The following is a 17,573-nucleotide window of genomic DNA, read 5'->3' as shown; positions in this document are numbered from 1 at the left end:
GATTTATTAGTTTAAGGGTCAATATAGAGACAGGAAATGAACACAACCTAGACTTCGATGCCTGTGCCATTTTTTTTTCGTGGTGCTGAATCAGCACCAGCAGAGATGCAACTCACCAGAGTTAGGAACTCAAACAACTTGCACAGGTCAATCGCTACGTCACACCTGACTGAGAAGTAAGAAGAGACAGAGGAAAAAAAAAACAGAAAACAAAACAGAAGCCCTTTACAGAGGCACAGAGCTGAAATTCGAAGTTTGTTTATTTCAGAAGATCTGGCCACTGTGCTAATACAATGACCTCTGTGCTGGAATAAGGAATAGTCAGGGAAACTATGACTACTTCTCCAGAAAGTGAAAAAGGTTAACAGTATTTGTAAAACAAACAGTACAGTCTCACACACATGGTGTGTGTGTGTGTGTGTGTGTGTGTAAAATCACAGACGATTTACACTTGATGTGAATTACCACTTCCCAAGCACAAGCATTCAAGCCCGCCAGGCCCATTCAACAGCACCAGGCCCGAGACCAACCTTGCAGTTTCTGGTTCTCCTTCTCCATCCTCAGGAGCAGGATCTGCTGCAGGATAGCCTTTCGCCACAGCTCTCGAAGCTCCCGTGATGTCCTTTTCTTCTCCTCCGGCACGGGACCAAAGGGCCCATCTTCACAAACAGGCTCTAGGGGAGACCGTGGTGGGAGGTCTCCCAGCTCCGCATAGTCTGGGGAGGGAAAAGGACTTCCTTGAATGGCTGTTTTCCAACAAAGACATCTAGATTCCAACAGCATCAAATCGGTCAACTCTGTCCACACGGTTAATGTAACGAATGCCACCCAATGTAAATTTCACATTTGAAAATGCACTGGAATATGCCATACTCTTGAAACAAAGAGTCTACACAAGTCACAGTAGCTGGGGGAATTTTCAGATACCTACTTTTTAAGGTGTGGTATTTTGTCTTTTGATGAAGTTACTCTAAAAGGGAACCACTGATAAGGGCAAATATTCATCTAGTGTCTGTTAGGCACCAACTTGTTCAAAAGCTGCCTGTGTGACAATGCTCACAACCAGACATGGGTAACTCAGGTGCTCTCTGTGCCACCTCACCAACAGTGTGCCCACCGTGAGCATGGTTCCTGGCACTCAGCAGGGACTGCGCAAAGAGCAGCTGAATAGAGGAACCACTAAACTTAAGCTGGATTACTCAACTGTTTCCTATCATTCCTAAATTTAATTGTTTGTCCAATTAAATTTCAAGGAATATGATGCAAATTATGATTAAAACCAAAGGAGGAAAAATTCTCAGGATCCCCTCCCCCAAAAGCTGTACACTTAGGCATTACTAAATGCAGTAGCTTTAGTTAATCCTTTCATTCAAGAGAAATTTCAGTCCAGATTCTCATTTCATTGTATTCTGCAGCTACAAATCTTCCATTTCGGGTATTTCTTTTTTCATCATCTTGGTATTGAAACCCTATGGAAGCTCTTTGTCTCATAGGGCAGGCATCTGTAATTCTGCCACTTTGTAAGGAATGCTATTTCCCAAGAATAATTCTTGTGGGATGTCCTGGCTGATGTGGCCAACGCTGGCATGGTGGTGAGGATAGCACTTGAACACACTTCTACGTGTATGCCCAGAGGACTGGGATGTGAAGTGTACACAGAGGCACAGCTCCCTAACCAGGATGAAGAACTGGTCTTGACATTGTTTCCTCCATTATTAAAACAGATTTACTTCACCCGAGTGCTTTCCTCTCAGCTCACTCCTTGAGTGTACATCACTTTCAAATTTGGAATCACCATGAACAGCGTAACTCAAGTGGGGACATTGGGACATTCCTAGTACTTCGGACTGTTTTGTCCCCGGGTCCATTTGCTTGCTGCAAATTGCATATCTGACAAGAACTAATGTTTGGGCCCGGCGCGGTGGCGCAGTGGTTAAGGTCCTCGCCTAGCACGCCCGGGATCCCATATGGGCGCCAGTTCTAATCCCAGTGGCCTTGCTTCCCTTCCAGCTCCCTGCCTGTGGCCCGGGAAAGCAGTCGAGGACGGCCCAAGGCCTTGGGACCCTGCACCTGTGTGGGAGACCTGGAAGAGGCTCCTGGCTTCGGATCGGCATAGCATCGGTCGTTGCGCTCACTTGGGGAGTGAATCATTGGACGGAAGATCTTCCTCTATGTCTCTCCTCTCTGTATATCTGCCTTTCCAATAAAAAATAATAAAAATAATAAAAAAAGAACTAATGTTTACAGAAGGCCATACAGTGCTACCTTTTTAGTATTTATTGAAATTACACTGCAATAATGTGTGCATTCCTGGGGCCAGCTTTGTGGTTTAGCCAATCAAGCTACCACCTATGACATCAGCATTTCATATAGTCACTGGTTCGAGTCCCAGTTGCTCCATTTCCGATCCAACTCCCTGTTAATGACTTGGGAAAGCAGTAGAAGATGGTTCCATCACTTGGGCTCCTGCAACCAAGTGGAAGAACTGCGTGAAGTTCCTGGCTTTGGCTTGGTCCAACCCTGGTCATTGTGGCCATTTGTGGGAATGAATCAGTAGATTAAAGATCTTGCTCTCTGCAATTCTTTTAAACAGTTAAATTTTTTCTTTAAAAAAAAGGAATGTGCACTTTTGTTGGTGATGACAGCTATGACAGCTGAGACACAAACCATCTTCCTGAAGGTCTCTGTCATTGCCTTTTTTCTTATCAATCATTAGCTAGAGTTTGTTGAGCTTTTTCCATGCATTAAGTCCTTGACACAGGGAAGCTTGTCTAATCTCCACAGCAAACTCATGGAATAGGTCACAGTACCTTCTCTCACTCTATAGCCAGAATAACAAACGTATCATGAGGTTTTGCAGCTTGGCCAAGTCCACACGGTTAGCAGGAAGCAGAGTGATGACCTGAAGCAAGGTGTATTCTCCTTCCCTGAGAACATGTGAGGCTGGGCTGGGCCTGCACGGTTCAGGCTGCTCTATCCAGATGGGATGTGGCATTCACCATCAGCAACCTCCAATGGGTTCTAAGATTTTAAGTCTGGTCATAATTCAGGGGCCCTACTAAAGAAGTACTCCCTTAAATCATCACTGGGACATCCCCACAGGGTCATAACCAGGGGCTGTGCTGCTGCATCGACATTTCAATAAAACAAGTTTCCCTCTAACAACTCTGGGCTGGACACTGCTGCTGTGTTTTTGCTCTTGGTACCCTGGCAGGTGAAAGGGGATGATACCACATGGCTGGTATGAGCAGGATGATTGCTGTGACAAGCAGGAAAAGCAATGCATACATGGTTCCCTATTTTGTTCCCAGCATGAGTGGCCCTTCTGGTATGTTCTCAGAACACTGACTGCATCCTGAATCGTGGCTCTCTACACTCACAGTCAGGAAGAGAATGGAGGGCTGGCGCCTCACTCCCCAGTTCTGAAGTGTTAGCTGGGTGCTGCCCTGCAACAGGGTACCCAGCAATGCTCTCCAGTCCCCAGAGGTTCTGAAACCTCTGTTTTAACAACACAGGTAAAATTTAGAAATCAGAGTTAAAACTGCAAGGAAATCTCTGCAGAAAAGGTAACCATAGATTAACATCTGCAACCTCTGCTGATTGCGACAGCTGAATAAGTTTCTTAAAAAACAAAAACAAAAAAATCCTGAAAACCAGCTATGACTAAGGCACAGACCCTCTCATTTTAATAGAGCAATTCTGAAAAGCATATGACCACTAGAACTAAAAAAATATCAACAAAGTTTTCTAGAAGTTCAGCAAAGAAAGATGAGAAGGTGGGCTCTGAAGCTGGTTGTTGGGGGGGGGGGAGGGGCGTCAAACCCTGGCTCCAGCAGGAAGCAAGCTCACCTTGTCCCCCAAGCAGGGCACTGGATCCCCTTACAAAACATCTATATTACACTACCTTTATTAGAGAATCATCTGAGCAATAATCCAGCATATATGGCAAAACACCAGTGTGAGCAACCTACCCCCTCTAGTCCCGAGTCTGCTACCTAGTCTGGTACCTTCCTTACTCTCTCCCAAATTAGCCATTTTGGGCGTGGCTTAGAGCTTCCCTGCCAGTGGCCTGAGGCACAGCTTGTGGACCTCTGACATGACTGGAAGGTCAAGGGAAACGGACGTGTCTTCTAGCCAATTACAGTGTCTTTGGTGGGTGGGGGGACTGCCGGAAGATGCCTTCCTGCCCTCCCTTTCTGTAACCTTTAAAAACCTGGAATTTGTGTTGAATAAACAGACATTCCTTACCAGCTTTTTTCCAGTGGTTCTTGTGAACAACACAGTTGCCTCACCATTGGTGACCTTGGGGCCTGCTGGTGGGCTTAAGCCCTGAGACATCAGGCATGGAACATGCTATTACTCAGTAAAATGCAAACTATCCTTGGTTTCTTGGAAACAGGGTGGGGTTTTGAAGGATAAGTAAAATCCAGACAGGTGAAAGGACGTGCACAAACAAGGTATATGGACAGGTGTTTAACTACATGTGATTGCTGGTCATTTAAGGGTAAACCTCCATCTACCATGGGTATCGGCCCATTTTGGCTGATGAGTGGGTGGTGTACTCATGAAAACCAAGAAAAGGAAGACTGAATCCACGCATTGGCTGAAATAAAATTGGGAAACTAGTTGTATAATAAGCATATTACTCGGTCCTGGAAAGATGGCTGGGCCCTTAGGGAGCGCATAACCCGGGGGGCGGGGGGGAAACAACACACAAACAAAAAGCTATTAAAAAAAATGTGCATCAGGACACAGAATAGAGAGCCTAGTCCTGAGGGATGCGGGGCGGACACACAAATTTAACAGAAAGCATCTAAGACACACAGAAACAAGGAGCAGACACCAACCCTGCAGGGCCTTTCCTTACCCTCTCCCAAATTAGCCACTTTGGGTTCCTGTCTGGGGCTGCATGAAGACAGCAAGAGATGAGGAAGCCAAAAGCCCTGAGAAGTCTGGTTAGAGGTCAAGACCATAGTTGGAGCAGTAGCAAGATGGGTGGGGTGGCAGCAAGAGGTGCAGGGGGCCAGGGAGGAGGCCTGCACAAGAGGGGGAGCAGAAGGCCCTCTGGGAGCTCTGCAAGGAGGGGGAGTCCCCTCTGCTGGGAGTGAAGACCCAGGAATTTGGCGTCTCCCCAGTGGTGGCTATGAAAGTTGAGGTCATGAAAGCTGGACAGGACTGACAAAGGCTGTGGACTAAGTGCATTGCATGGGATAACGTTTTCCTTTGAAATAGCATCTATGGCAGCCTCAGCTAAGGAAATGATACTGCACATTTGAATCAGGGCTCTCGTGTCTTAATTAAAGATAATAAAACTCAGGGGACAGTACTGTGATATGGTGAGTAAAGCCATGTCCTGTAGTGCCTGGCATTCTATGTGGGCACTGGTTCATGTCCTAGCTACTCCACTTCCAAAGCAGCTCCTTACTTATGGCCTGGGAACCAGCAACAGATGCCCCAAGTGCTTGGGCCCCTGCTACCATGTGGGAGATGGGGATGAATCTAGCTTCAGCCTGGTCCAGCGCTGGTCACTGCTGCCATCTAGCGAATGAAGCAGCCGATGGAAGATCTCTTTTCCTCTCTGTAACTGACTACCACATCAATCAATCAATCAGCCAAACTTTCTTTAAAAAACCCAAGAGAAACAAACATTCAGCCTTGGAACACAAAATGCCACTCTATGTAGCAATTTGCTCTTGCCTGTGACCACTCAGGGGAGGACTGCTTCTCAGCTGTGGCTCTTGCAACTTGAAGTGTGGCTGCAAAGGTTTGTGGTCAGCAGAAAGTGCTCTGGGCTCCCCAGGGGACTTCCCACCAGCACCCACGGTCCCTTGCTTACTTTCCTTTCTCTTTCAGGACTGTGTTGGAGGGTGGTCAGTCCCCATAGGAACACACAGGCATTCAGCTCACAGGAGCACGGGAAGAAGACATCTTCCTCCCTTCTCGGATGTGCAAACTGAGGCTCACCTTCCCAAGGTGCCAAGCAGCATGTTTACAAGCATCCACTTACTTCACCTTGCCACAACAGGAAGAGAAATGACCAGGCCTGGGACACGCTGCTGACAAGCCAGTGGAGCCAGGACCAGAACCTTCCCCAGTGCCTCAGGACATGGCCAGTGGGTGCCAGAGGGAAGCATGATGCCTGGTCCCCAGGGTGCTGATGCTGAACTCTGAGGAGTCGGCAAGCATCCAGGCCGCTGCGTGCCTCGTTCCCCCACCCCTAAGTCACAGGGGTCACAGCACCCTCTTCTCAGGGCTCTGTTGTGGGATTACATGGAAAATCCTGGGAAGCAATTTTAAATATGACTCGGTTTAGAGCCATTGCTCAATTCCTCTTAGCATTGTTTTCTCTCTCCAAAATAATCTCTTGGCAAAACATTTCTGTTCCTGAGATGTCTCTACAATCACACTGGAGTTGGAGCTAAAAAAAGCAAAATGGGTTTAGTGCAGCGTGCTGAGGAGGCCCAGGACATAGTCCTGCCCGCCCATCTGCTCCAAGCAGCTGCAGTGCAGAGGGGCGGTCACTCCCACAGGGTGGGATGCCCTTTTGGCCTTTCTTTGTCTGGCGGGCTCCACTCCTCCCCCAATGCCAAAGTTCAGCTCCAAAGAGTCCGGCCCCTGGGGCTGCTTCTCCTGGCCACTCCCTATGCCCTGCCCTGAGCACACACAATCAGCCAAGAAGAGCTCAGACAGGCAATACAGCAGGGCCCCCTGGGCACCTTGGGGAGGACAGGGCCAAAGGGAGAGAAAACAAAGGGGCCCAGAATAGCTGGAGGAGTAACAAACACCCACAGGGGCACACAGAAAGTGGGTACAGCCATAGCTTTTCGGAAGGGTTTCATCCTTATGCCATGCAAAATGGTCACAGAGTGCTACTGAAGATTTTACAGCTACATAGGAATCTGCCACTTACAACTTTATATAGGAGTGTGAAAGAAGCAGATAACAAAGCATTAATCCTCTCTATGGCCAATCATCCCCCCAAAAATAACGGAATGAAATGCAGCCCAGTCCCTATGGAGAGAGCTGAGTAGTGACAGAGCATGGAGCTGTGGGTGGTGAGAGTGCCAGGGTCCGCCTGCGGGAGTGAGGGTCCTAGGCACAGCACTCCTGTAGGGTAGTGGAGGGACTGCTAAGTGCTATGGTACAACTGGGAAGAACAACTGCCGAAGGGAGAGGCACGATCTCTCCCAGGATACAGGTACGCCATGCAGGAATGAGAACAAAGCAGCGGATGCATACGATGGATGCAAGGATTACAAGGAATTCCAGGGCCCAGGCAGGAAAAGGCACAGGAGTGCCCCAGGGTGATGCCACCTTGCCACATCTGGCAAGGACAGCAAATGGTACTGGCCATTAAGTCCCATATCAGTTTGGTCTCCGGGGCATTTCTCAAAGTGTGGTTTCTGTGGCAGCAGCAGCAATAGCATTTCCTGGAGCTTGTTAAAAATGCACTTTGCTGCCTCACTGCAGACCTGGGGGAACCATAAATTCTAGTGAACACCTGGCCATTTCGAGGTGAATAACCACAAATTCTAACACCGATGGCCTCTGGCTTTCAACACTGTCTTAGCCACTCAGCTCAGGTGACGTTTACCTTCATCGGTGGCTTCATAGCATGTGACACTGGGGAGCAAGGGCACCTTTCAAAGCAATTATCTCAAGTTAACTAAGCGTGACTCTATCCATCATGGGTGAACTGACCATTAAATAGTGTTTAAAAATGCAATATATCTGGCTTTCTAAGTACTGATCAAATCGCATCATCTTTGTCAAAGGCAATTGTTAGGACTAAATTAAAATCATTTTCTTGGGAAGTGCATTCAGAACGTGGCCACGGCTGCTCCCTGCTGAGCCGGACAACTGGCCCTGGTTGACTGGCACTCATCAATCTCCTTCCAGACCACATTCAAATCCACACATAAATACAGACACCAAATGGTGAGTTATCCATCACAAAGAGAAAGATACAACACCAGGAGCCAAGGCTGCCATTTCTCAACCGAGTTCCTGAGGCATTGGCAGAGAAGCACCTGGGCTTCCAGCGCAGGCTTGGCACCACTGCTACCACAGCCGCCACTCCAGCCCAGCCCCACCTAACCAGGAGCCCCCTCCCTCTCACCCCAACACACCTTTCCCCGAGAGGTGAGCTCATGTCCCGGGGCCTTCTGTTTCATTCATGAAGCCTGATGGAGGGAGATCTCAGGGAAGAAGCCAGTTTCCTACCGTCTTATCTCCCTTGACCACGACACCATGTGCTCTGTGGGCCCAGGGCCAGACCCAAGATGACAAAGGGGGGTGATACAGGAAGAAGACCTCCAACTGGTACCCTGACACTCTGTTGGTGAAGCCCCAGACCCAGGGCAGGGATGGAGGATGGAGCCCTCTCAGCCTGGAGTGCTGTGTGAGATCCTACATGTGCGCTGGCTTCCCTGTCACTGTCAACCTCCTTCCTGCTTTATCCTCACAACAGAGCTGGTCTATTCTTCTTGGAAGAGCACTGACGCCACCCGGGAGGGCTCCAGGCACAAGGCCTCATCTGAACCTGCTTGCTTCCCAAGGGTGCCATCTTCCTGTGGCAGGTGGGCACAGCAGATGTCTGTGATCTATGACTGGCACAAGTCAGCATGGTGTCACACTGTCCCTTCCACTCCATCCCACCACAGCAGGTGTGAAATAATGTCTTACAGGGTCTGAAAACTGGCCTTGATGGAGAGTCTGGTTAGCAGCTAAGAAGAAAGAAGTTTTTATTACTACTGAAAGGAATAGCACGATCTTGAGTTGAGTCTTAACAGACTGGTAAAATTCAGTGTTTTTTTTTCTTTCTTTGCAGGCAGAAGAATGGGGCCTCAGAAGAAGGACATGCTGGAGCAAAGACCCTAGGGTCTATGGCTCAGAGCCATCCCACCCTCTGTCATCAATAAGAAAATTGACCTGTCCTGCTGTTGTGACATCTTCTGTATTTGATGTTCTTCAGCTTTAAGCCGGGTCCCAGGTTTGAGCTTCAGAGTGGACTGTACCGTGGTGTCTACCTTTCCTCCTAGTGCACGATAACAGGTCTGAGCCCACCATTGGCAGCAGCCCTAGGACGGCACTCTCCATCCCACCCACTCCAGCACGCCTGGCTCCCAGGCCACAGTCTGTGATGCCGGAGCCAGGCCGACAAGCCCAGTGTCCAACTGAAACTGCCCCAGGATGATGCCACACCTGTCCCTGAGAGGGTGGAGGGAGAAGGGACAACCCCTCCTCAGACTTTAGGATGTGACATACTCACAGGCTTCTGTCGTAAAACCGGACAAAACACAGGAAGGGCAAAAAAAGCGACAGGGATTTTGGAAAGAACTGAGCCCTGACACAGCTTCTGCTGCGTGACATTCATGAATCAAATGGGCTTATTTAGTGCAAATTGGTCCATACTAATCGTGTTTACTAGACTTGGGACAGAAAAGGATCTTTCTATCCTGAGAAAGGCTTAACCTCCAAAATACTAACGCCTGTGACACAAAGCAGCATTGCATTGACACAAGACAGAACACCCAAAACGCCCTGGGAGCTTAACGGACTCTTCCCACAGATCCAGCTTTCAGCCAGAAGAGGAACTCAGAACCTTGGACTGAGCTCCATCCATGCTCCCCTGCCTTCACCTCCTGCAGCACACCTCCTACACCACGCTGTGGACCACTGGGCAGTCAGGGCATATGACAACACACAAGGAATCCATGTCACAGGCTGGGATTGCATTCCATATGCAAATGCTAGACCTGTATCATCAAGGACTCTACATACTCTGATAGGATGGGAAAGACCACTATAGATAAGAGAGGTCTTAAAGACAGAGTAAGTGGCAGCTACGGAGAGAGAAGGGAAGGCACCGAGGCAGGAGTGAACAAGAGTCAAACGGTGCCTACTCCTGAGTGGCTGGTGCACATGTGCACAGACAGCATGGTGGTGACTTCCATGGAGAGGAGGTCAGGGCAGAAGTTCCCCGACTGGCTTTCCTGTACCCTGCAAAGGGAATATTTTAACAGATCACAGAAAAAAAAATGTTACCTATCCTTAGGGAGTTGTAGTACTACAATTTCCATAGATTTTTCCCTCTGGTCTCTTTCAGACATGTAAATGAGACACCCTGCCTATGTTCAGAGCTTTCAGCAGCTGTGCTCAACCACCCTTCTAAAATGTCAGCACTGGTGCAAAGACCCTGTGGGGGCTGGGTACATGGACAGCGGGCTCAGGACCCCCGTCTCATATGAAGAGGTCATGGTGGGCTGGACATTTGGGACTTTTCTCTCCTAGTAGAAGGGCAGGGGAAGCTACTCAACCAGAAAGAATCAAAGTCAAGCAGGGTCAAGCCCCAAGCTTCAAGTCCCAGAGAAAAACCAGTAAGGTACTAGGTGGCAGCAGCAGCAGCTGGGAAGGGGGAAGTAGCCAGCACAGCAGGCATGGCAGGCAGGTGTTGTTAAAGGGATCTGGTGAGAAGGCCATGAGGAGCAGGCCAGAAACACAGGAGTGACCAGGAGAAAAAACTGGAAAAAGAGGAAGGAGAGGTCAGCGGTCAAGGCCCGCTCAGGCGACCGTCAGGACAAGCAAGGGAACATGGTGTGACAAGCCTGCCATGAGCAGAACCCCGTGCCTCGGTGGCTGACAAGGCAGCAACAGCAAAGTGCTGCAGGTCTTCACCCTGCTGCCCGCCCGCCTGCCTCACCTGTCTGACCCCACCACTGAGCCCCATCACACACAACTCCCATTCAAGCACACCAGGAGAACGGGACCCGCGGCAGGAAGCCCAGGGTGTGACCCTTACGGATGACTTCTGTGCTCTTTTGGGGAGAGGGGGATGGGAAAGTCCACACAATCAGACCCAGAGCTGAAAACAGTGAACCCCATTCTTCCTCCCACTCAGCACCCTGTTGCCTGAGTTCTATGGAAACATGACCTCCACCTGGAAACCCCCAGCTCACGTCCCACCTCGTGCAGAACAGCTGCTGGAGATGCTGCACCCACTTCAGCGGTGTCTGTTAGGCAGCTGTTAACATGGGGTTCAGCTCCGTCCAGTGTTATGTTTTTGGGTTCTCATCTGAGAATGGAAATAGACTGACCACATGACCACCGAGGTGGCTTCCACGCCTTAAAGTCTGCACACGCTGATCTCCATGGCAAACCCCAATGGACTTCAAGCACTTCATTGACAAACTCAAGAGCAAAAGTCAAGATAAGCAGGTTGTTAAATATTATCACCAATGTTTCTTTGCCCCAAGAAACACAAGAAGTAGCATTTCTCTAACCTGACCCAGTGCTGGACACTGTGGCTATCTGGGGAGCAAACCAGTAGATGAAGTATGTGAGCTTTCTCTCTCGTTCTCTCATTCTCTTTCTCTCTCCCTCCCTCCCTCCCTTTCTCTGACTTGCAGGTAAGAATAAATCTCTTTCTTTCAAAGTAGCAGCATTTCCTTGGTAACTATAACTCAGGATGGCAAACTCCAGCACAAAGAGCTTCCACATGGATGTGACAAGTGAGCATTGCTGCAGGGGATCAAATCCTCCCGCACAGGATAAAACAGAGTGAGAGAGGAGAAATCGGCCACTTTGGTAAAACAGTTAGATGAAGACTTCTAAAGTACTTCTCAGAGTGTGTGGAAAGATGGAATTAGGACATTCAGGGGGCAGACATAGCAGCTCAACAGGCTAATTTTTCACCTGCAAGCACCAGCACCTTGTATGAGTGACCCAACTGCTCCCCTTTGCATCCAGCTCCCTGCTTATAGCCTTGGAAAGCAGCAGAGGATGGCCCAAAGGTTTGGGGCCCTGCACCATGTAGGAGACCTGGAAAGGCTCCCGACTCTTGATTCCTGGCTTCAGGTTGGCTCAGTTCAGTTGGCTACTGTGGCCATTTGGGGAGTGAACCAGCAGATGAAAGAGATTTCTTTCTCTTTTGCTCTTTTTCTCTCTGTAATTTGCCTTTCAAATAAAAAAAAATAATAAATCTTAATAAAAGAGATAAGTTCACTTTCGTACAAATGGCGGAAATCCATGCACAGGTTTTTCTTTAACGTGCATTTTTGAGGACCTTTTTGCAGACATTAAGGAGAACAGATTTCTAAAATCTTTTTGCACTAAAATAGCCTGTTTTCCAAAAACTATCAAGTGCCCTCATATTCCCCACTCTGAAGGAAGCATCTTTTTTTTTTTACATCCAGGGTCAGCAGAGCACAGCACAGAAGTGCCCCAGACCCAGCCTAAACGTGGCACCTACCATTCCCTGGAGGGCCAGCTGAGAACCTGGCCAGCAAGGCCAGGCTTCACCGTGCTGCCAGCCATTCTGTAGACCATGACCGTTCGTTGGGATGGTTTAAAGAGCTAAATGTGCGTGATTATTTTCTTTACTATGATCCCCAGCCTTCTGTCACTCCCCACCAAGACTGCTTTGAAAAGAATCCCACAGCTGCAGGTGATCTCCAGCCCTTAGTTTTGAGCCCTGGCTGCTCAGCAAGGCACCTGCCTAGGGACAGGCAGCAGCCACATTTCCTCTGGCTGCAGACACTCCATAAACTTCCACCCAGCAGGCCCAGGCACTCTTGGCAACAGGACTGTCCAGGCAAAAATGGTCTCTGCTTATCCTAGAGCTTCCTGTAGTCATCCTGAGTGCCCGCCGATCTGCATGATGAAGGCCAGGGTGGAATGGCCACTCTTTTGGAGGAGACTGGGCAGCCACTGTTACTTCCTTGTAAACCCTGATAGCAGAAGACTTTCTGCTCTCTTTTTATGGAACAATAGCTCTCATTCACTGACTGCATCCTCATTTTAGTGGCCCCACCCTTTTATGATCAGAGGAGCACTGCTGGTGCTTTGGTCAACCAGGGGCCAGGAGGAATGCGCAAGGCCAGGCTGCTTCAAAAATTCATAGGTGGCAATGAAAACAAACAAACAAAAAAATATTAGAAACTGGACAGAAGCTCTGGAGGCCATTTCTCCAAATATGGCACGAAATTACTATCAAGGATATGAAAAGACACTAATCAACAGGGAAATGTACATCAACACCACAGCAAGAGGTGATTAGGAAAGTTAATCTTGATTTTTAAAAAATGAAAATCAAGAGCAGACACTGGCATAATGGTTAAAATTCAACGTCAAATGCCCACTCCTGTTCTCAGAGTGCCTAGGCTTACACTGGCCTCTGCTCTGAATTCCAGCTTCCCTCTAAGGTGCCCAAGAAGGCGGCAGGTGTAGCCTGAGTACTTGGGTCCTTCTCACTCACACAGGAGATTCAGATTGAGTCCTGTCTTCTGGCTTCCACCTAGCCCAACCCCAGCTATTGTGGGCGCGTGGGAAGTGAAGTAGCAAGTAGAAGATCCCTTGTTCAACTAAATGACAGAAATGATTAAAGATTTAAGGAAACACAAAAACAGTATTGAAAGGGCTATTGATCTTATATTTTACATTAGGGTTGCCAATATCAGAGAGAATATATGGTATTTGTTCTTTTGCGATTGACTTATTTCACTGAACATAATGGTCTCTAGTTGGGACCATCTGGTTGCAAATGGTAGAATTTCATTCTTTTTTATGGCTGAGTAATTTTCCATGGGGTAGCTGTATCTTAGTTTCTTTACCCACTCCTCTTTGGATGGACATCTGGTCTGTTTCCATATCTTTGCTATTGTACATTGTGCTTCTGTAAATATAGGATTACAGATCCTTTTCTCATATTAAGGAACATAGCAAGTAACAAGTGGTGATGGTGGAGAAACTAAGACTCTTGGGGCACAGCTACCAGGAACACACAGCTGCTCACCAGGTAAAGCACACAGTATAGTAGGACCATGTGACCCAGTTTTCCTATTTCTGGATCCCTGAGGAGTCTCTGGCAAGCTTGTAGAAAGTGTGTACTATGAAAATACTGTGCATGAATCTCAAAAACTGTTTTGAACCAAAATGAAAGCAATGTTTAAGTTCTATTTTCTATGAACCTTTTAAGGTACCTCCCTCCATAGAGCCAAACAAATGATAACAGGGTGCTGAAGAGCTCCATGGACTACACCCACATTCACAGAAGCACTGTTCCCAGCAGCCAAAAGGTAGAAGCACCCTAGTGTGCCTGGATGCACAGACAAGAGGTGTATAAACAAGAGGTGGCATACACACACACACACAGAGAACAGCATCAATCTTTTGAAAGAGAAGAAAGTTCCATGTTATGTTACAGTGCAGATTAACCTGTAGGGCATGTCAAATGAGACAAGCCAGAAACAAATGGCATCTACATGATTTAGCTTACAATAAGGAATATAAAATGCTCACATGCATAGCAAAAGAGTGGTTGTCAGGGGCTGAGTTAGGGGGAATGGGGAGTTGTTTAATGGCAGCAGAGCTCTAGTTTCAAAAGATAAAAAAGCTTTATGGATCCATCGCACACTAACCTGAATATATGCTACGGTCTTGAACTGTACATGCACTTACCAAAAACGGCTAAGCTGGTGACTTTCCATATGTGTCACTCAATTTCTAGTACCAGAATTTGGTGCAGCATGTATAATACTGGTTTGGGTTTGCCTATATTCCATACTGGATTGTCTGGGTTTGAGTCCCAGCTCTGCTTCTGATTCTGATTCTGGCTTCCTGTTCATGTGCATCTGGGGAGGCTGTGATGTATGTTTCAGTAGTTGGGTTCCTGCCCCCTTTTTGGGAGACCCAGACTGAGTACCATGTTCTCAGCTTTGGCCTGGTCCAGCCTTGACTGTTGTGGAGAGTTTAGAGTGGAAATTTGTATGTGTATCTCTATCTTTCAAAAAACAAAAAAAAATTTTTAATAGTTTTTAAAAGTTCCACGCTCTTGGGCAGGCCACTATACAGTGACTCTTTGGCACATCAGGGTCCTTTCCTCTTCGTGTGGCCAGAAATACCCATTAGGGTGGGCGTTACTACCAGCCGGTTCCCTTGCTTCACTTGTGACACGCCGGAATGAGGCACTGGAACAACACTTGTGAAGCCCACAAGTCCCAAGCCTGTGTCCCTGCCACATGGACGGGCATCTCCTTAGGCCCCTGTGGCTTCCTGAAAGCTTGCACGCTGCCCCCAGGCAGGCAGGCCCCAGCTCTCACACACTGTGCACCACCGCCGCTCGTGCAGTGAGACAGCGACTGCTGATCCCATCTTACCATGGAGGAGCAGAGCAGCAGGCCAAGGCCCTGGCCGGCAGAAGCAGCCATGGTGCCCAGCAAGCAGGTCCACCCAAACCCAGGACCCCCAACCAGGCCAATCTGTGGGGGTACAACCATAAACACAATAAAAACTGGGGCTCCTGAGAATGTTACAGTGCTTGAGCCTCAGTCTTCTATCTGCTAAATGGACTAAGAATCCTTCCTCTTTCACACCATCAACATCGAGTGAAACTGGCTGAGATTGGGCCACCAAATCAGGGCACAAAGACACAAGTTATGTAGCGAGTAAAAGAACTTCCTGTTGCACCATCCTTCCAAGAGTCCACAGTTTGGGATCAAGCCACATAGATACCTATGCTATAGATGGCAGAGACAGAGTTAAATATTTCAACAAGAATCAAGTAGCAATAATGAAACTGTCTCTGACCCACACTGGGTGAGCATGTCACAGGTCACAGCCACAAGAGTGGGCAAGCTTGAAGGATGGATGTGCAGGTGACCGTGCCTGGGGCTGGAGACACACCAACCTGGAGTGACCAGAGGATAAAGACCTGCACTGAGAGGCATCGTGGGGGTGGTGACCACACTACTAAAAATCAACACCATGAAGTGTTTGCTGGTTTTCGTGCAAATGCTGTTTTGCTGTCATTCTTTAAAAAGAACACACTGAGCTATCAGGAGCTTCCAAATGACTTCCACACAGTTAGAAACTTTAACAAGCCATATTAATTTAGAAATAGAATATACTGATTTGGAGTAAGCTATCCGGTTTTAGGGACATGGGCAGAGTAAGCAGAGAAAACGGGCTGAGGCGTCTTTCTGAACTATCAGATCAAGGACATAAGGCACCTGGGCTTTCCCTCTGCTTTAAAAATCAATTCTCAAGCTATTATGTGAAAACACAGAACACTGAATCTGCATTCCCGCTGCCACAAGGGAAGGGGTATCTCAGTAAGCAAATGCAGCAGGGCGCTCCGGCACACTCGGACCCCCTCTCTGGGGGACGGCAGGGCAGGGAAGGGCACATGGTGGGCACAGCCAGCCAGGCCTCTCCTACCATCAGAACGTCACTACATTAACCAAGCTGGGACCGAAGAAAAGGGGAAGACATCACCCATCACCATTCCTGCTCACAACTGCCACAGAATCAGTATGCCTCCTTCACAACTTTCTCTGAGCACATGCTGCTGCTTTGTTTACATGACACGGTCTGCACAGGTACAGAATAAGCTTTAATCATTCAAATCCCCACATTTGGAGCACAGTCTAGAATAACACATCCCTTTCCACAATAGAAATTGAGCGCCACATTGGAACCCTGGAGCAGGTCCTGACAAGCTAGTGCTGCTGTCCTTGCTGGGTAACACCTGTGCTTTGGGAATTCACCCAGAGGCTCTCTGAGAACATCAGCAACTTGGAAGATACAGGGGAACAAAATGGCACCTCATGTTGCTAACACTGGAGCTATCTATTTATGTGTGTCTATATATTTTAAACATTTATTTTCATATATATCTAACAGGCAGAGTGACACAGGCAGAGACAAAGATCTTTCAACCACTGGTTCAGTTCCCAAATGGCAGCAATGGCCAGGTATGGGCCAGGCTGATGTCAGGAGCCAGGAACTCTATGCACATGGGGCCATACTCCACCACCCTCTCAGGGGCATTAGCAGAGAGGAAGCAGAGCGTCCAAGACCTAAACTGGCGCTCTGACACTTGATGCTGGAAGCTACAGTGGAGCCTGATCCCAGGAAAATATTTTTATCAAATTTTTTTCCTAGCAGAGTACTCTCAGAATATTGGCTAGCTTCTATTGAAGTCATTCTGCTAAAAATGAATTTACAGAGCCAGTGTGGTAGATCAATAGCTTAATTCTCTGCTTGCAGTGCTGGCAGCAAATGGCCATGGGTTCTAGTCCTGGCTGCTCCACTTCCAATCCAGCTCCTTGCTTATGGCCTCAGCAGCAGAGGATAGCTGAAGTCCTTGCGTCCTCACAGCCCTGTGTGAGACCTGGAAGCAGCTCCTGGCTCCTGGTCAACTCAGCTTTGACCATTTAGGAAGTGAACCAGTGGGTGGAAGATCTCTCTCTTCTACTAGTAAATCTGCCTTTCAAAATTAAAATTAAAAACTTTAAAAAAATGAATTTAGACCACTTCTCCAAAACACAGCTTCATTTACTTTTAGATGCCGTGAACTGCTACAAAGTTAGTGGCTTCCAGTTACTTTCATTTTATTGGTTTGGTTCTGTATTTGGTCCACAAGAGATCTAACTACCCAAGACCAAGATGGTCTGAAGCTACACCCTCTGCCAACAGCCAGGCAAGGAAAAGGCCTTGATACAGCCCCACTGCTGCAAATGGTGCCAAGCCTCCGTTACCTCGCTCTGACACTGCACAGCAAGAACTGGGCAGTT

At 48.0% G+C, this 17,573-nt stretch overlaps 1 protein-coding gene across 3 annotated transcripts in view; it reads right to left on the bottom strand.

Annotated features, from left to right (window-relative positions):
• TBC1D1 (TBC1 domain family member 1) overlaps positions 1-17,573 on the bottom strand; it is a 186,998-nt gene that overhangs the window by 27,713 nt on the left and 141,712 nt on the right. For all 3 annotated transcript variants that reach the window (XM_040966043.1, XM_040966044.1, XM_040966045.1), the window contains one exon: positions 531-716. In XM_040966043.1, coding sequence (XP_040821977.1) covers positions 531-716 — 186 coding nt within the window. The remainder of the gene's footprint in view (positions 1-530; positions 717-17,573) is intronic.

Source organism: Ochotona curzoniae, unplaced genomic scaffold (genome assembly GCF_017591425.1).
Source record: "Ochotona curzoniae isolate NIBS_2020 unplaced genomic scaffold, NIBS_Ocur_1.0 scaffold_4505, whole genome shotgun sequence".
Lineage (NCBI taxonomy): Eukaryota > Metazoa > Chordata > Mammalia > Lagomorpha > Ochotonidae > Ochotona > Ochotona curzoniae.
The sequence above is the reverse complement of the archived record's forward strand: the minus strand, read 5'-3'. Positions and strand labels throughout refer to the sequence as shown.